At 36.0% G+C, this 20363-nt stretch overlaps 1 protein-coding gene across 5 annotated transcripts in view; it reads left to right on the top strand.

Moving 5' to 3' along the window:
- USP45 (ubiquitin specific peptidase 45) overlaps positions 1-20363 on the top strand; it is an 83545-nt gene that overhangs the window by 33180 nt on the left and 30002 nt on the right. For 3 of the 5 annotated variants that reach the window (XM_008978088.5, XM_008978087.4, XM_003824359.6), the window contains exons 9-13: positions 6501-6588; positions 14103-14184; positions 15954-16045; positions 17552-17608; positions 17941-18084. In XM_008978088.5, coding sequence (XP_008976336.1) covers positions 6501-6588; positions 14103-14184; positions 15954-16045; positions 17552-17608; positions 17941-18084 — 463 coding nt within the window. Of the gene's footprint in view, positions 1-3; positions 2967-6500; positions 6589-14102; positions 14185-15953; positions 16046-17551; positions 17609-17940; positions 18085-20363 lie in introns of those variants that run through there. The other 2 variants (XM_055113979.2, XM_034962582.3) reach the window with 2 other exon arrangements.

Genomic DNA, 20363 nt, shown 5'->3' with positions numbered 1-20363 from the left:
ATGAGTTACAAAATACTAATGTATTCATCACTTAACATGAATAGTCGTTTTTACTGTAACTTTGCTCTTATTGCCCTGACTATGAAGAGAACTAAAATTTATTAGTTACAGCTCTATGCTTTATGAAAATTATATCTCAGTCCTCAGAAGAAGCAGCTTATCCTCATATATAAGGAAATGGAGACACAGAAATTAAATGGCTCACCTAGTCTGAGTGAAAAGCTGAGAATCAAATGGAGGTCTGTCCTGACTTGGATGCCTATGTTGTAATACCATAAAGTGAGAAAACCATAGAGTTGTAAAATCTAGAAAGTACCGTAAGATAACATCTAATCTAGCTTTCTTATTTTAAAAGATGAGCTGTGAGGCAAATAGAGTTTAAGTGAATTTCTCAAGGTATTACAGTATGTTTAAAAACCAAATCCTTATGTGCCTGGAAATAAACACATAAAGGATCTGACTTGACGTTAATGCATTCATGTATTCATTTATATAAAAAATTGAGAGCTTGCTTTTTATGAGGTACTTGCTGCAATTCAGGGGTACACAACATATATTGCATCACAAATGCACCCTGTCCTCATGGAACTCACAAGCTAGTCCAGTCCACAATTACTAAAATATGTAGAAGGAAAATTCTTTGAATATGAGCTTGCGTTTTTGTATATCTATAGACTTTAAAATCTCATTTTAATTAAAACTAGTAATGAATGCCATGATATTTTAAATATAGTCCAAAATAGAGGGCTTAGTATATGTTTCATTTGGTTGGCAAATGATGTTTCTTCAAAGCCTGAGGACCAAAAAAACCTGCAAAATTCTCAGAGGCATGAGTGTCTCACAGAGTTAAAAAGTTTTTAGCACAGCCATAATAAAGAATGAAATCATATTCTTTGCAACAACATGGATGCAGCTGGAGGCCATTATCCTAAGTGAATTAATGCAGGAACAGAAAACCAGATACCACATGTTCTCATAAGTGGAAGCTAAACATTGGGTACTCATGGACATAAAGATGGCAACAGTAGAGAGTGGGGATTACTAGAGGTGGGAGAGATTGAGGGAGGAAGGGTTGAAAAACTAACTATTGGGTACTATGCTTAGTACCTGAGTGACGGGATCATTCGTACTCCGGACCTTTGCATCACACAATATACCCAGATAACAAACCTGCACATGTACCCCTTGAATCTAAAATAAAAGTTGAAATTAAAACAAAAAAAGTTATTAGGTCATTGTATGCTTTAGAAATTTGTTTCTGACTTTGCCAGAAATAACTTGTTTTGTATAATTTTCTTCCTGGTTATAAAGGTTTATTAACATTTTAAAAATTACTATTAAAATAATGGGCACTGATAAAAATTCAAACTCCTCTCTATCTTTACTCCTCAGAAGTAACTATTATCTGATTCTTTCCAAAAGTGATCATACATACACAGACATATGCAAATTTTTTGCAACTTGCTTGATATATTTTATACATCTTTCCATGTTAGCACATGTGTGTATAACTTACTCAGTTTTGTATGTATACACTGTACTTGCGGAAGTGTATCCATACATCTGTAGGATAAATTCTTAGAATAACTAGATCAAACATTATTTGAAGAGTTTTATTTATTTTTTGTATTTTTTAGGAGACAGGGTCTCGCTCTGTGCCCAGGCTCAAGTGCAGTGGCCCAATCATAGTCGAATTCCTGGGCTCAAGCATGCCTCCCTGCTCAACCTCCCAAGTAGCTGGGATTACAGGCATGAGCGTCATCCATGCTTGGCTGAAGAGTTTTAAATTGCCTTTTTTTTTGTTAGTTTTATGGTGTTTACTTTTAAAAGAAGTATACATTAGACAAATATATTTTTTTAAAATCAAGTAAAGATTTAAGCCACATGTGTTTGGGTTTATTTCTGAACTATATTCTGTTTCATTGATCTACATGTCTTGTCTTTACCCCAAAGCCTACACTGTCTTGATTACTGTAGCTTCATAGTAAGTCTTGCAATTGAGTAGCATAAGTTCTCAAATTTTGGTCATCCTTTTCAAACTATTCTAGGTCCTCTTTTTTTTTTTTTGAGATGGAGTTTCGCTCTTGTTGCCCAGGCTGGAGTGCAATGGTATGATTTTGGCTTACCACAGCCTCCACCTCCTGGGTTCAAGCAATTCTCCTGCCTCAGCCTGGGATTACAGGCGCCCGCTACCACACCCAGCTAATTTTGTATTTTTACTAGAGATGGGGTTTCTCCATGTTGGTCAGGCTGGTCTTGAACTCCCAACCTCAGGTGATCTGCCCACCTTGGCCTCCCAAAGTGCCAGGGTTACAGGCGTGAGCCACCGCGCCTGGCCGGTCCTTTGCTTTTTTATGTAAATTATAGAATCAGATTGTCAGTTGGGATTGTTTTGAATGTGTAGATCAATTTGGGGAGAATCAACATCTTAACAATGTTGAATCTTTTCATGTATGGTATCTTACCAGTTTTCTAGGTCTTTGATTTTTCTCATCAAGGGTGTATAGTTTTCAGCATACAAATCCCGCACATATTTTGTTAGATTTATCTTAAGAATTTCATGTTTTTATGCTATTTATTGTAAATAGTACTCTTTTTAAAAAATTCAATTTCCAATTGTTCATTGTTAATATACAGAAATACAGTTGATTTTTGTATGTTGACCTTGTTTCTTGCTACCCTACCCAACTTGCTTTACTAGTTCTCTTAGCTTTATGTTGATTCGTTGGTATTTCCTATGTAGACAATGTCATTGGCAAATGAAGATTGTTTTCTTTCTTTCCAATCTGTATCATTTTATATCTCTTTCTCATTTTATATCACTGTCAGGGACAACCAATACATATTGCAATAGGACTCTTCTTGGAAAAAAAATGAAAAAGGACCACCAATACAATGTTAGAATGGTGAAATAGGCATCTTGCCTTATTCCTGATATTAAAGGGAGAGCATGCAGTCTTTCACACGTAAGTGTGATAATAACTATAGAGTTTTCATACATGCCTTTTATCAGGTTGAGGAAATTCCCAATTATTTTTAGTTTTTCTTTTTTCTGAGAGTTCTTATTAAGAAATGGATTCTTTAAAAATGCTTTTTCTGTATCCAAATAATCTTTTTTTTTTTTTTTTTTTGTCTGTTGGAATAGTAAATTGTATTGGTGGATATTCTGGCTAGCTTTAGTAAGGTATATGTGACATAAAATAAATTGTACCTATTTAAAGTGTACTACTGGGGCCAGACACAGTGGCTCATGCCTGTAATCCCAGCAGTTTGGGAGCCAAGGTGGGAGAACTGCCTGAGGCCAGGAGTTTGAGACTAGCCAGGACAACATAGGGAGACTCTATGAAAAAAAAATTATCCAGAGGTGTGATGGTGCACACCTGTAGTCCCAGCTACTCTAGAGGCTGAGGTAGGAGGATCACTTGAGCCTAGGAGTTTTGAGTGTTCAGTGAGCTGTTAATGTCATTGCATTCCTGTCACCCCTGTCTCTCTAAAAAATAAAATATACTATTGGATAAGTTTTGACATATCTATACACTTTGTGTGTGTGTGTGTGTGTGTGTGTGTGTGTGTGTATGTATATATATATATACATACATTCATTCAATATAATGAATGTATCCATCACCCCCCAAAGTTTTGTTGGGCCCCTTTATAATCCCTTTCTCTAGAACCTGTCCCCTAAACTCCATCCCTGGGTGGTATACCCCTTACCTGTTTTTTTTTTTGTTGCAATAGATTAGTTTGCATTTTGGGGAATTCTATAGAAATGGAATCATACAGGGTGTACTCTTTTTTTATCTGACTTCCTTCACTTGGCATAATTTGTGGTTTACTCATATTGTGTGTATGTGAACCAGTCTCTTGAAGTTTCTGTTATAGTGGTGATTATCACACACTTTGACCACTTGTGATGAGCCTTATTTGGGAGCAAGGTCTTCAACTTTGTGGTTTTTGTTTGTTTTATTTGGTTTTCTGCTTCTGCATTAGTTCACTTAGGGTGATGGCTTTCAGCTGCTTCCATGTTGCTTGCCGCAAAGGATATGATTTTGTTCTTTTTTATGGCTGTGTAGTATTCCATGGTGTATATGGACCACATTTTCTTTATCCAATCCACCATATATGGGCACCTAGGTTGATTCCATGTCTTTGCTATTGTGAATAGCACTGTGATGAACATAGAAGTGGATTAAATTTCTTTTTCTTGACAGTCTCCTAATTTATGCTTGTACATATATTTTTCTCTCATGCCTTGAGGTTTTTAAAAGTCCTCTCCTCTTTCTCATGGCAATACTTTTACTAAAGTACATTTCCTGGGAATCCTTAGGGTTCCCCTTATTTTGAATAGGCTGAATATTTTCATATGTTTGGTGATTTTTATCTTTTAATCCTTTAATAGGTTTGAAAGTCTCTCTTGATATGGGTAGCTCAGATAGGCTCCATCATAGAGTCTAGAAATCATCCTATGATTTTTTTTTGCCCATTCCTAGGTTAAAAAAACAAAACAAAACAAATCTAAGTTTATTAAATTTTCTTCAGTGGTTTAGAAGGCAGTAAATAGTTTTTGCATTGGTTGAGAAGGAGCTATAGGCAGAGACATGGTGGAGGCAGTTTCTCTTTGTTCAGGAATGATTTCCTCCTTGTGTGTCTGCTTTGAAAGCCATAAACTGCCCCCTCCTCCTACCTACCACTTGGCTAGTGAAGATCTCTGAAGGATTCTCCTGTTCCCTCCTCTAGTCATCTGCTACTTCACTGGCCTTCCTTGGAGTATACAGCATAAGTATAGGGTTCTGCAGTTTCTGCCTCTCCTGATGCCAGCTGTGGAGGTCCAAATAGGATTAGAATATGTGTCCATCTTGGTTTCTGTCCTCATCTCTAATCTAGGAGGTGGGTTCTGTCCACCAAGTGCAGGTAGGGAAGCCCATCAAGGTAATAAAGTATTGTCAGCATGTTGCCATGTGCTGCTAGTTAGCAAGAATGTCTGGAGTGGTGTTTCCTCTTACAGGCTGGATTGATGACCGGTTAATGTTTTAGCAGTCAGGGACTCACTTTCTTTGTATTATTAGGATTAATATTTATCCTGAGATAATGAAGAATAATGCTGAAAGTACTGCACTTGGCCGGGCGTGATGGCTCATGCCTGTAATTCCAGCACTTTGAGAGGCTGAGGTGGGTGGATCATTTGAGGTCAGGAGTTCGAGACCAGCCTGGCCAACATGGAGAAACCCCACCTCTACTAAAAATACAAAAATTAGCCGGGCACGATGGCAGGTGTGGCCAGCAACTGTAGTCCCAGCCACTCAGGAGGCTGAGGCAGGAGAATTGCTTGAACCCAGGAGGCGGAGGTTGCAGTGAGCTGAGATTGTGCCACTGCACTCCAGCCTAGGTGACAGAGTGAAACTCCATCTCACAAAAATAAAAATGAGATAATAATTAAAAATAATTAAGTACTGCACTCTGTCAAAAGACCTGTAGTTATGTTAGTGGCACTTAGCTTGTTCTTCAATTTTCTCAAGCATAAAGTAGAACTTATATTAATTATAAATTCCTGAACAGTGCTGTTTTGTATATCACATGAGATATGTTGTAAATATCATAAATAGTTGTAAATGTGTCTTCTACTATAATATATTCTCATTATTTTGTATTTTGACAGAATTATTTCTTCATCTTAGGTCAGAACACTTTCTAGATTTAATACTTGTCTGCACTTAAGGCAAAATGTTCATTTTAGCATAGAGTTTACTGTAGGTTACTTTTTAAAGTTACTGAAATCAACCAAATATTTCCTATGTCAGTGTCTCCATGAATAGTACCTGATCTTTTTATTAAGTTAATACAGAGGAAATTTAATTATCAAGTCCTTAAAAAATATATTCACAGGGAGATCAACTTATAGTCCTTTATATGAAATAGAAACACTCTCTTGCTTTCCTTTTGGTTAAGGTAGGAAGATAATAAATCACAGTGGCTTGGGTTTGAATACTGGTTTATTTGCTAGCTGTATGACCTTGCAAATGTTTTAAACAATACCGCTGAGCCCTCATGTGTAAGTTGGAGAAAACAGTACATCCCAACAAAGTTGTTGGAGGATTATGCCTGAACATGTGAAAAACTACTAGTATTGTGCTTAACATATAGTAGTTGCTTAATAAATGATAGCCATATTCTCAGTGCACACTTAAGATCACACCCTAATTGGACCAGTAATCACATTTCGTCTATTTAGTTGGAAAAGTAGTAAACTGCGTCTTTATGCCATTTTGTGTGTGTGGGTGTGTGTTTTGGTAGAGAACGGGGTTTTGCCTTGTTGCCCAGGCTGGTCTCGAACTCCTGAGCTCAAGTGATCTGCCCCTTGGCCTCCCAAATGCTGGGATTACAGGCGTAGGCTGCCTCACCCGGCTAATAATATGCTATTTCAAGTGCATTTAGAGAAGAGTGTTGATGAACCATGGAATGATTATTCTTTTTATCTTTCCTCTTTTGTTTTTAAATCACAGGGCACCTCGATTTAAAGATTTCCAGCAACAGGACAGTCAGGAGCTTCTTCATTATCTTCTGGATGCAGTGAGGACAGAAGAAACAAAGGTCAGGTTTCTTTATGTATATCATGTATTCTCTTCAAGAAGAGCATACAAAACTAAGGGATTATTGGGGGGCCAAGGCGGGGTGGATCATCTGAGGTCAGGAGTTTCAGACCAGCCTAGCCAACATAGTGAAACCTCGTCTCTAATAAAAATTAGCCGTGCATGGTGGTGCATACCTGTAATTCCAGCTACTTGGCAGGCTGAGACATGAGAATTGCTTGAACCCAGGAGGCAGAGGTTGCAGTGAGCTGAGATCACGCTACTGCACTACTCCAGCCTGGGTGACAGAGTGAGACTCTGTCTCAAAAAACAAACAAACAAAAAACAACTAAGTAAGTAATTTCTATTACAATTTAAAAGTACAGTTGAGAAATAATTTAATTTTTTAGAGTAAATATTCTAGATATTTTTTCTTTCTTCTGTAAGATATTTACCTTTATCCTTTTACAGCCCTATTGTCCTTTTTAGTTAATGTCCTTTGGCTGTAAATAAAATAATTTAAACTAGCTTAAGTAAAAAGGAATTGGGGCCAGGCATGGTGGCTCATGCCTGTAATCCCAACACTTTGGAAGGCCGAGGCAGGTGGATCACCTGAGGTCAGGAGTTCAAGATCAGCCTGGGAAACATGCTGAAACCCTGTCTCTACTAAAAATATAAAAATTAGCCAGGTGTGGTAGCGTGTGCCTGTAATCCTAGCTACTTGGGAGGCTGAGTGCCACTGCACTCCAGCCTGGGTGACGGAGTGAAACGCCGTAAAAAAAAAAAAAAAAAGGAATCTTAAGATGCAGGGAGATATTCCTGGGCGATAGGGGGATATAGGAACAGGAAAGCTGTCAGGAATCCAGAAAGCATTCTTCTTCTTATCCTAGTTTCTCTGGCTCTGTAAATTTTCTTCATTTTTCTCCATGCAGACCAACCAGTATTTGCATGTCATAGTTCCATGTATGTAAAAACTATACTGGCTATTCATGATTCTCGATTTTTAAATTCCCAGTAGATAGAAACTTCATTATTCCATGTTGGATTAAATTCCACTCATGGATCAGTTGTTTGTGGCTAGGAGAGAGGAGTCCCAGCCTCTTGGATGAGAGAGCATTTCTCAGAAAAGGAATAGCCTGTGGACTGGATAGATTCCCCAGTGTTGATTGTAGGCCTGTCCCCTAACTGATTGGCTCTTTATTGACTTTAACGTTAAATTAGTTAAATTCAACTTCTTCTGGGGAGGGGTTTCCTGTGCACATAGGATCAGTTTATCAGAGAAAATGCAAGATATTAAGGATATCAGATACACAGCACACATTCTCCGTTTTCCTCCCTCTTACTCATAGAAGACATTGCTGATCGTTCCTAACAGTCCAGGTGAGTTTGGGTTCAGCCTCAGAATTATTTTCTGAGCACAGCATTGTGGGCAGCCCTTGTCAGTCATAATTGGAGTAATAGGTGAAAACCTGTTTTCCATTCAAGGCAAATATACTTCTTAATCTATATGGTAATATGTAATAAAAGCAGCCAAGTGTTCAGTGAAGTGCATATGTGCTTGTGATAAGTAGTGCTAGGCAAGATGGACCTTCCTTTTTAAAAAAAAATTCTGCCAGATATGGTGGCTCATGCCTGTAATCCCAGCACTCTGGGAGGCCAAGGTGGGTGGATCACTTGAGCTCAGGAATTTCAGACCAGCCTGGCCAACATAGTGAAACCATGTGTCTACTAAAAACACAAAAATTAGCCAGGCGTGGTGGTGCACACCTGTAATCCCAGCTTCTTGGGTGGCTGAGGCATGAGAATCGCTTGAACCCGAGAGGCGGAGGTTGCAGTGAGCTGTGATCGCACCACTGCACTCCAGCCTGGGCAACAGAGCAGAGCCTACCTCAAAAAACAACAAAAATCCTGTTTTAATTGTAGTGTGGCAGTGTCTCTTTACTCCTAGTGACCAGTTTCCAGTGAAGAGAAAATTAGAGTTCTAATATTTTCTTTAAAGTTTCCTTTAAAAATAAGGATTGAGTTAATTACTCTCTCCTGCTATAAAACATCATGTATCACAATCCTATTTTTAATTGTCTGTTTATTGACTTTCTTATTAAGCTAATTGAATTCAGCTTTTAGAGGTGTCATTCCTTTTCTGCCACCTCTCTACTTTTACATATTTGATCATAAACCCTACCACTTTCTATTTAGATTTATGTCCCTATCTGTCAGCTTTCTTAGATTGTGATCTCTTTGAGGAATGGTACTATGTATTGTCTCTGTCCTGTGTGCCTTGCACATAGTAGGTGTTCTGTGAATTTGTGTGTGTGTGTGTGTGTGTGTGTGTGTGTGTGTGTGTGTGTGTGTGTGTTTTGAGACAGGGTCTCACTCTGTCATCCAGGCTGGAGTGCAGTGGCATGATCTCAGCTCACTGCAGCCTCTGCCTCCCAGGTTCAAGTGATTCTCCTGCCTCAGCCTCCCGAGTAGCTGGGATTACAGGGTGTGCCACCATTCCCAGCTAATTTTTGTACTTTTAGTAGAAATGGGGTTTCACCATGTTGACTAGGCTTGCTTATTTATTTAGACAGTGTCTTGCTCTGTTGCTTAGGCTGCAGTGCAGTGTTGTGATCTCGGCTCACTGCAACCTCCAACCTCCTGGGGTCAAGTGATTCTCCTGCCTCAGCCTCCTGAATAGCTGGGATTACAGACACATATCACCAAGCCTGGCTAATTTTTTTTTTTTTTTTTTTTTTTTTTTTTTTTTGTATTTTTAGTAGAGACAGGGTTTTACCACTTTGGCCAGGCTTGTTTCGAACTCCTGACCTCAAGTAATCTGCCTGCCTCGGCCGGCCTCCCAAAGTGCTGGGATCACAGGCATGAGCTGCCACTCCGGGCTCCCTGTGAATGTTTTTTGAATGAGTTGTATGTGCTTAACCTTAAACGCAACTTTTTTTTGAGAATTTGAATTGGGAAGAAATCAAAATAATTATTCTTATATGTTATACTAGCTAGTTTGTGATTTGCAATTATTTTGAATATGTTGTATTTGAATAAACTAATAAACCGACAGGATAATACTGTGTTGTTTTACCTACATTGTGTCTAAAAAAGAAAAAAAAAAGAGATTTATAATTAGTTAACCATTGAGGATATTAGCATAGTCCCCTAGCTAGTATTTGATCACATTTTCTTAGAGCTAGGAACTGATACTTAGAGTTGAGCTTCAAACTCAAGTCTTTCTGACTCCCAAACTAATGATCTTTCTAATTCTATAAAATACTGCTGATTGAAGTTTAAATGCTTGGACATCTGTAGTCAGTAGAAATAATGATTTTAAGTCTGCTATTTAAAATGTAACCACAATTATTTTACTATTTGTAAAAGTATTAAATCGGATTCAATAATTATGGTATATTGCTGTTCTTGTTGAGGGGTAGATGCATGTTGGCACGGTGGGAACAGGTTGCTTTTTGTATTATGAACAATAAATGGGCCTACAGATGATACGAGTTACTTTAAGATTAATTCAGATTTATCAATTGCTAGAATTATTTTTTTCCCCATGATTTGCAGGAATACGTTTACTATGTGGTGGTCATGTATCATTAAATGGAATTAAAAATTATGTAAGTGGGCTGGGCATGGTGGCTCATTCCTGTAATCCCAGCAGTTTGGGAGGCTGAGGTGGGCAGATCGCCTGAGGTCAGGAGTTCGAGACCAGCTTGGCCAACGTGGTGAAACCCCGTGTCTACTAAAAATACAAAAATTAGCCAAGCATGGTGATGCGTGTCTGTAATCCTGGCTACTCAGGAGACTGAGGCAGGAGAGTTGCTTGAACTCAAGGTGGAGGTTGCAGTGAGCTGTGATCGCGGCACTGCACTCTAGACTGGGTGAGGGAGTGAGACACGTTCTCAAAAAAAAAAAAATTAGTAAGTGAAGTTAAAAGTCATGTGAATGGATTAAAATTATGTCTTGGGGTTTTTTTTCTGTTGATATTATAAAAAAAGTAAAATATATCCCTGTCACTTTTTTCTGTTTTACCTCTATAATTTGATAGCAGTCTTTGTTATAATTAAATTATTGTTTAGTCGTAATGGTGCATTGGGATGCACAGTATCTTAGGCAGCCCAGCAGGACACATTGGTTTTGAAAGCTCTTATCTTTCTTGCACTATTTGAGGGCTTTAAATGGTGCAGTAAAATTAAAATGTCAAGTCTGTGGATCTATTCAATTTCATAAGCGAGGACAGTCCTGACGGTCAGCTACAGTGAGTATCAGGGCAGGAGCTGCATTGTCTGGCCTGGGAACTCCACAGCTGTTAATCGTGCTGTTGTTGTAGTGTGTCACTGCCATGTGTTTCTTGATTGAAGGAAGGCTACAGTGTTATGTCTGCCACCAGAATCTTTTAGTAATGATGAAAAACTACTGACCTCCTTTCATATGGTTTCATTAAAGTCTTTTCTGAACTACAACATTGAGGAATATACTCTTGCTGAATATAGTACTTAAAGGATCATTTGTGCAGAAATTGTAAATTTTTCATGTACAAAATCAAATTTCCTAGAAGTAGTTCTTTTATAAGACAGTCTTTTTATTTTATACATTTATGCTTCTTTGTTTTTTCCTTATAATTTGCACAGTCACTAAATTAATGATACTATATTTTTATTATCTTCAAGATTTATTACTGTAATATATTTTTGGTTAGAATTATTTTAAAGACAGAATATCTCAGCTAACTTAAACTGTACATTATTTTCATTCTTGTTTTTAAAGTATAAGGTGGAGATTTGAAATAGTTGAACCTTGATACTGCTAATTGATTAAGTGCTACAGTTATTAACAGCTCCCTGACCAAAGTATGTATCTTTCTTTTAACCTAAATTGTTCAAAGCACAACTCTTAACAATGAGGAATTGTATATGGACGTAAACTCATTTATTTTCCTCAACTTGATGAATTACCTATTAATTGACTTTTAAACAGTTTAGAGTAGAGAATATAAATTCACGGTTAGGATCAAAATTAAAAAGCAAAAGTCTAATATTTAAAAGTTAATAATGTAAACAATTTCATTTTACTCTTTTTAGAGTGTAATCACAGCTTTTTAGCTTTTTTCCTGCTGCTTGAATTGGTAGCTTCTTAGCTTCTTTTGAGTGATATGACATTTCAGGATATATAGCAAAGTTTCATTAAATCATATCAAAAATCATGTCTGAATTAGTAAAATGTTTAAATTGTAGGATAAATTTACAGACTAAGTTGAGTTAGAAGTATTTCTCTTGAGTTGTTTGAAATGTTATGATTATCTGAAATATTTGTGAGTGAACATTGGTATTTATTGGAATTTTTCATTTAAGTTCATTAAATATTTCTCCTGCATGGAATTTACACAATTCCAATTTGCTTACTTTAGTTCAATAAATTCTTTTTTCAAGGTGTAAAAGTCAACTTTAGCTTAGACAATGTCTGAATTATATCAACTTTCAAATTTATTGAGTCTGAATTGAAGATTATTTCAGTATTTAATAGCTTCTGGGAGACATTTTATTGTTTGATTTCTTTATAGTATATAAGTGTATTTCAGGACTTGTGTCACACGGTATGAATTGCTTTATGTTTGCTTTTATCCCCTACTTTGTAAAATATTTAAGTGTTTTGAATCTTGTATTAATTTTCAAAATATGCTTGAGGACAGTCAACAGTTATAGGAAATATAATGTGTTAATCACAGGCCAGTTAGTAATAAGTGAAACTCAGTTTCACAATTATTGGAGGAGGATGTGTTAAAAAACATATATCATACACAGAAGAAACATAAATCATACACAGCAGAACAATTCTGGGGGTCATGAGTGTCTTCTGCTTATCCAGGCAGCAGGGCGTGGAGCGAGAATAAGAATGTGATCACCTCCTTCTCCATATAATATTGTGTTCTTAGATTAAAAGCATGTTATAATGGCAGAAGGGGATCTTGGTGTTGACAATATGTCTGATTCATAAGTCTCATTGCTCCAATCTGGGTTCTTTACCTCTCATATCTGATGTACAGGTGTCACTCTGGAATTCCTCCTAACCATGCTCCTGGGAAATCCCTTTGCCTCTCTTGTGTTTTGACTTTGCCATTGTTTATATCCCGTGTTCTTGTCTTTCTTCCTTTATGCTCTTTTTTTCCTTATTCAAAAGGTGGCATATACCATATATATAACTTGTACTTTGTCTTTTTTTCACTTAATATATCATAGTGATCTTTTCCAATTAAAAGATAGGAAGGACCAGGCACCACCTGTAATCCCAGCACTTTGGGAGTTTGAGACCAGCCTGGGCAACATAGGAAGAGCCTGTCTCTACAAAACACACAAACAAACAACAAAAAACAGGTGTGGCAGCTCATGCCTGTAATTCCAGCACTTTGGGAGGCTGAGGCAGGTGGCTTGCTTGAGCTCAGAAGCTCAAGACCAGCCTGGGCAATATGGCAAAACCCCATCTCTACAAAAAAATTTTTAAAAATTAGCCAGGTGTCATGGTGTGTGCCTATAATCCCAGGTACTTGGGAGGCTGAGGCAGGAGGATCACTTGAACCCAGAGAAGTCAAAGCTGCAGTGGGCAGTGATCACACCACTGCACTCCAGCCTGGGCAACAAAACAAGACTCTCTCTCAAAAAAAAAAAATATATATATATTTATTATATATATATTTATATATATTAATTATATATATATATTTTTTGGAAAGATAATTAACAAACTTTTCCCTCATCCTACTGTCATAATCTGAATTAGGAAGACAAAATTCATCCACTAATTAGGGGCATAGTTAATGTTAAAAGGTCACTTATTAAGTTTTATTCTTGGAGTATGTAGTTTTATTCTGAAACTTTTCTGTGAGATGGGATCTTTCCTAAAACATACACAAGAGATGTAGAAATAGTTAATATAAACCTTGTCATTTACTGAGAGCTGCTGAAAACATAATCATTATTGACAACTAAGTTCAAGTAAAACCATAATTAAAATTTGGGGGATTCTTCTTGCTATGGACATTAATTGATAAATTTGGACTTTAGTTATATGTGTATATAAATGAGTTAGTCCACATAGCATAGAGATTATAGTAACCAGCTTGATAGCTTCTTAATATAGAAAGGTCTTCATAGACAATAAATTTCATATGGTCTATTTTCTTTTTTGGTCCTAATTAAGAAGTGTCATTTTAGAGAGAGGGAGAAGGAAGAAAGAGGGCAAATTAATTTATGCTAAGCAACAGGACTAGGCTGCTTGCTTTTTGTACATTGATAAAAATACATTAAATCCAAGAGAGAACCTAAATGTAAAAATTCTGACTCTTGGGAAAATTTGACATTAGAGCAATCCATTCATGGAATTTGAGACCTGGAAGAAATTACATTTTTTAAAAAATTTGGTCATTTTATTTTCAGACTAGGGAACTGAAATCCACAGTGTACCTTGCTGTTTGAAAGTACTTTTATTAGGAGGATGAGGCCTGAGTTAACTATTATTAGACCAGAATCTATTAACTTTGTTTTACAGCGAATACAAGCTAGCATTCTAAAAGCATTTAACAACCCAACTACTAAAACTGCTGATGATGAAACTAGAAAAAAAGTCAAAGGTATGTTGACTCTTTGTTAAAACTTTTTTCTGTAAGAAAATATTAAAATTTTATTTTAGTTGGAAAAAGAACATTATGTGAACTAATCCACCAAAGTAGTGGCTTTAAAAGGAGGACGTAGTTGCTGCAGTGTCTGAAAAATACTTTAGTGGAACATAGAAAATGCTAGAATGTATTCATGTGAATTTATAAGAATAAAGCTAATACCAAGTATACAGATTGACACTGATACCTTTATGTGAGGTCTTCTAAGGGAAACTTGAAAGGTTGTTGAAAGTAGCAACCACACTTGGAAGTTCATATTTATCATATTGTATCATTTGACATGTGTTTGGATCAATGGATTTATGGATATTTTTTAGATGTAACTAGACAAAATGTTTAAGTGCTCCAAAGACTCCTGCAAATAAACCGTTTATTGAAGAGAGTGCTGGTAAGTCAAGTGTAAGTGCACTTTGCCTACTCCTAGTGTTTGCTATTCATCCATAAAAATATGAGCCCCAAATGATGATTACCTAATCAAAGTTGGTTATTTATCATTATCAATACTACAGTGTGGGTTTATATACCTTGCCCTAAATGTATATTCTGCGTTGAGATACTAACTAATGTTAGCATGAAGTGATTTTTAGAAGACATTTAAAAATATTATTTGTACTTTTTTCTAACTTTTGTTTTTGTGGTTTTATAATGTATGTACTACAGGTCTATAATTTGCAAACATACACACATTGTTACTGTGCACTTTATTGTAATTAAGGGTTCAAGATTTTTAAAAAACGTAGCTGCTCAAATATGCCTTGTTCTTTTGTGTTGAGATAGTGCCATCTCGTGGATGTTTAGAATAACAGCCCCGTTTTTCTTCCCCCTCTTTCCAGTTTTGTACTATTTCCAATCCCTTGTAGTTTTTCTAGAAGAAACATCTTTATTATTATAGTATTTCTAAATACAATTTTAATTAATGTTTACTGATATATTCACGTTTTCTGTCATTCAGTGCTCTAATATTTTTAATGATTTTAAGTATTGTTTGTATGAAACTTGAAGATAGAGGCTCAAAAAAGAAGTTTGAAAGAGGGGTGAATAGGTTTGTTAATATACTTTTTGCTCCCATGGTTTATGATGGAAAGTTTCAAATTTTTATTAAAGTAGAGAGAATAGCATAATGCAGCCCTTTATATCTCTCACCCAACTTAAACTGCATTCATGGTTTATGTTTAATCCATTTTCTCCCAACCTCAGGTTATTTTAAACTAAGTCATTGGCATTTTTTTAATTTATAAATATTTCCTGAGCAGAATAATTTTAACTTTTAAAAATATAACCATGTTCTTGAGTTCTTAATTACCTATGTTAATTCCTTACACTTGCCTTTTATGACTGTTATTTTCATAGCCGTGATCCTGGCATCCGTAGTCCTGATAGCATAATCTCCTTTTCCATTCTTCTGGGCACTTATTGGTTAGACATGAGGTTTTATAAGTTTTAATGGGAGTGGTTGAGGTGTGGTATGAATGGTGGTTGTTTTGTTTTACCTCTTAAGAATAGTTCATTATTTCTTGGAGACTAAAGTAGTTGATAGTTGTAAATCTGCTACAAAATTGTAAAGGAGAAAGACTTTAGAATGTTGTATGTATAGTAAAATGTATTATTAAATGTAGTACAGAATATCTTATTCAGATTACTTTTGAATAACCAGAAGATAGCCTATTATACTGCTAGATGGATGGTTGACATGTTTTTTGCATTAAAAAGTATGATTTTTACAGCATATGGAAAAGAAGGTGTGAAAATGAACTTCATAGATCGGATCTTTATTGGTGAATTAACTAGCACGGTCATGTGTGAAGAATGTGCAAATGTAGGTACTTTAGAATTCAATTCAGCATGGAATGGATTACAATCACATCATTTTTATTATATTTTCTTTCACATATAATCATTGGCAGTCATTTTTAAAATTTGACAGATGATTACATAATAATTCTTGAAAGTCTTTTTATACGCTACACTCCTAGAAAGTAAATGTGATAATTTATATATTTTTAAAAGTAAATGTATTTTTGTGTTATTTTTCCTCATGACACACCTATGAGGCAGTTTTAGCCTATCTTAATATACTGAAATTCATTAGCTATCTGTTTGAAGTGAGAGAAAAATTTCTGTGAAGAGAGTAACTGTGCTACATTGCAGTGCCCTAAAATGTAATTCCAGGCTGGGTGCAGTGGCTCATGCCTATAATCCCAGTACTTTGGGAGGCCAAGGCCGGCGGATCACTTGAGGTCAGGAATTCAAGACTAGCCTGGCCAACATGGTGAAACCCCATCTCTACTAAAAAAATACAAAACAATTAGCCAGGCATGGTGGTGGGTGCCTATAGTCCCAATGACTCGGGAGGCTGAGGCAGGAGAATCACTTGAACCCAGCAGGCAGGGTTGCAGTGAGCCAAGATCGCACTACTGCACTACAGCCTGGGCGACACAGCGAGACTCAGTTTCAAAAAAAAAAAACTAATTCCAATAGAAATAACTTAATGTATTAACATAATTTAGGGTGGTTATATCACCTTTGATTTAAAGTTTATATGATGTATTAAAGATTTTTGTGTAGACTTCACTCACTTTGAACTTAATAATTTTTATTTTGAATGCCATCTTTAACAACTTAAAGCATGTATGAATTTTTTGTAGATTTTCAATTGCTTGGCAAGGAATATTTCTGTAAGTGTATGACTTAGCGTATGATAGGTTTAAATTTCTGTTAGATTTTAATAGTAAAAGGAGCCTTTATTCATTTTCCTGTCCCAGATTATGGAGTATTTTTCTGTGTTCTCTAGCCTTAAAGAAGCAGGATTATAAAATATATCTCATTCTAGCCTGTCACATTGAAACACAGAATGCATGACCATGATTATTTAAGTTTCTAGACTATTCAACACAGAAATTGTTTTCTCTCTCACAAGATAGAGAGTATCTTTTAAAACAAAATTATCTTAAAGAATCTATAAAACACAGCCAAGCTCTCTGCTTTTTTTCATGGCTTTTTCTTAACATTTCATAGTTTACTTATGTTCCAGCCCTAAGCTCACCAAAAATGTCTAGTCTTTTTTAAGTTATTTTAAATATTACAGGCCAGTCATATTGACAGTAATATAAAATTCAATTGGATCACATTCACTGATGTTTGAGAATATCTTGTTTTGATTAACAATGTGCTGCAATACCCAATTAAATTGCTATTTTTTTCAGGAACAGTTTTTAACGTAAAATTTTAGGTTGCCCGGGAAGTTTGATTTCTTTGTACTTTACAAAACTATATGTTTATATTAGAATTCTAACTGAAGTTTTCAATGTGTTTTCCTTTTAAGATCTCCACGGTGAAAGATCCATTCATTGATATTTCACTTCCTATAATAGAAGAAAGGGTAAGGAGAAGAAAACTAATGATGAAGCTTTGGTGAAGAACATTTAATCATTTATTTAAACATTTGTTGAGTATATTACCAGATATCTGAGAATCATTATTTTTTATATATAATTGAGTTTGTATTCATAATTGAGTCTGATTTGGGGGTTTGTGTAAGTATGCATAAAGTATGATGGTTTTTATTCTCAAGGAATTTAAACTCTTAAACACTTTTTATTTTGATAATTTGTTAATTTTTTGTATTTCAAGTCAGTTAAAAATTTTAAGATGAGGACATCCAGAATTTATTTACTAAAGAGGTTTTGTGTTCTGTATGTGGCATTTACATAGGTTTCAAAACCTTTACTTTGGGGAAGAATGAATAAATATAGAAGTTTACGGGAGACAGATCATGATCGATACAGTGGCAATGTTACTATAGAAAATATTCATCAACCTAGAGCTGCCAAGAAGCATTCTTCATCTAAAGATAAGGTAAGACCATAAGCATCTGTTAGACGTCTGTTTTTTAACAGTTTATTAACAAAAGTTTCAAGCACATCTAAAAGTAGAGAACATAGTGTAATAAACTCTCATGTACCCATTTTTTGGCTTCATAATTATCAACTTGGCTACTTGTATACTAACTATATATATCCCACATCCTCCCCTTCCTCCCATCCCAGACTATTTTTGGATAATCCCAGATTATTTTTGAAATAAATCCCAAATATATCATATACTTCAATGTGTATCTCTAAAAGAGAGTTTTTGTTTGTTTGTTTGTTTTTTAAGATGGAGTTTTGCTCTTGTTGCCTAGGCTGGAGTGCAATGGTGCAATCTCAGCTCACTGCAGCCTCCGCCTCCTGGGTTCAAGCGATTCTCCTGCCTCAGCCTCCTGAGTAGCTGGGATTACAGGCATGTGCCACCATGCCTGGCTAATTTTGTATTTTTAATAGAGACGGGGTTTCACCATGTTGGTCAGGCTGGTCTCGAACTCCTGACCTCAGGTGATCTGCCCTCCTCGGCCTCCCAAAGCGCTGGGATTACAGGAGTGAGCCACTGCGCCCAGCACTAACCGAGGGATACTCTTAAAAACCAAAAAACACAGTACCATTATCATATCAAAAATATTAATTCATTATAAATAAATAAGGATTCAGTCATTATTTAAATTTCTGCAGTTGTCTCATAAGTACTTAGTTTTTTATTTTGCTTTCTAAAGTTTGGATTTTAGGATTTAAAAGAGGTCTATGGATTGCAGTGCCTCTTTTTTTTTTTTTTTTTTTTTTTTTTTTTTTTTTTTTTTTGATATGGAGTCTCACTCTGTTGCCCAGGTGGCGCGATCTTGGCTCACTGCAACCTCCGCCTCTTGGGTTCAAGCGATTCTCCTGCCTCAGCCTCCTGAGTAGCTGGGAGTACAGGCGCATGTCACCACACCCGGCTAATTTTTGTATTTTTAGTAGAGACCAGGTTTCACCATGTTGGTCAGGCTGGTCTTGAAATCCTGACCTCATGATCCACCCGCCTCAGCCTCCCAATGATTGCCATGTCTCTTAAATCTCTTTTCATCTACAGATTCCCTCTCCCTCTTTTTCCTCCTTTGCAGTTTATTTGCTGAAGAAATCAGGTCCTTTTTTTCAGCAGCATGGTGTTAACAGATTCCTCTGTCACCTTTATTTCTCCTCTGAGACATTTAGATCTAGAGGCCTAGTTAGGTTCAGATTTAATTACTTATTTAATTTTTAGCAAGAAAACTTCTAGGTGGTGGCATGTATACTTCCATCAGCTAGATGTACATAATGTTTTATGTCTCTCTATGATATTACCAGTCACTGATAACCATTGTCTAGATCTATTATTTTACTAGGGACATACCTGGTTGTTGAATATCCCATGAAAATGGAAAATTATTCCATGAAATGGTGATCATTGTAACCATTGTCTAGACCTATTATTTCACTAGAGACATACCTGGCTGTTGTATTATCCCATGAAAATGGGAAGAAATCAATCTGAACTTATACTTCAGCAAAAAAAAACTTTTTTATATGAAATGATTTGTATTAATTTGGCAAATTAACATTAAATTTAACTTACTCTATTAATTAATTAATTAATTAATTATTGAGACAGAGTCTCACACTGTTGCCCAGCCAGGCTGGAGTGCAGTGGCACGATCTCAGCTCACTGCAGCCTCCCAGGTTCAAGTGATTCTCGTGCCTCAGCCTCCCAAGTAGCTGGGACTACATGTGGACACCACCATGCCCGGCTAATTTTTGTTATTTTTTGTAGAGATAGGGTTTTGTCATGTTGGCTGGGCTGGTCTCAAACTCTTGATGACCTCAAGTGATCTACCTGCCTTGGTCTCCCAAAGTGCTGGAATTGCAGGTGTGAGCCACAGCGCTGGGCCTGAATTTAACTTACTCTGTTAGAAGACTTATGTTAGAAGTCACAGGACTTCAGAAAGGACAACATGTTTTCTATAAATAAAAGCTAATTTTGCTTCATAAGATATATAGGACAGTTAAATTCAATTTGAGCATATGCTTTATTCTAATGGTATAAAACAAAGCATCTTATAGAGTTTGAAAAGGTTAAAGCATTAATTGTGTTGCTATTCCCCTAAAAAGCACTGGTTATTAAAATATAAATGTGTAGTGATTTTTTTTTCTTTATTTTTATTTAGTTTAAAGAGTTAGGAGATTCTGTGGTACTGGCCAAAGTAGTTTTAATACATCCGCTATCCAAATGTATGAGAGAAATACTTTCCA

Source organism: Pan paniscus, chromosome 5, assembly GCF_029289425.2.
Source record: "Pan paniscus chromosome 5, NHGRI_mPanPan1-v2.0_pri, whole genome shotgun sequence".
NCBI classification, from domain to species: Eukaryota; Metazoa; Chordata; class Mammalia; order Primates; family Hominidae; genus Pan; species Pan paniscus.
This window is presented reverse-complemented; position numbering and strand designations above follow the sequence as displayed.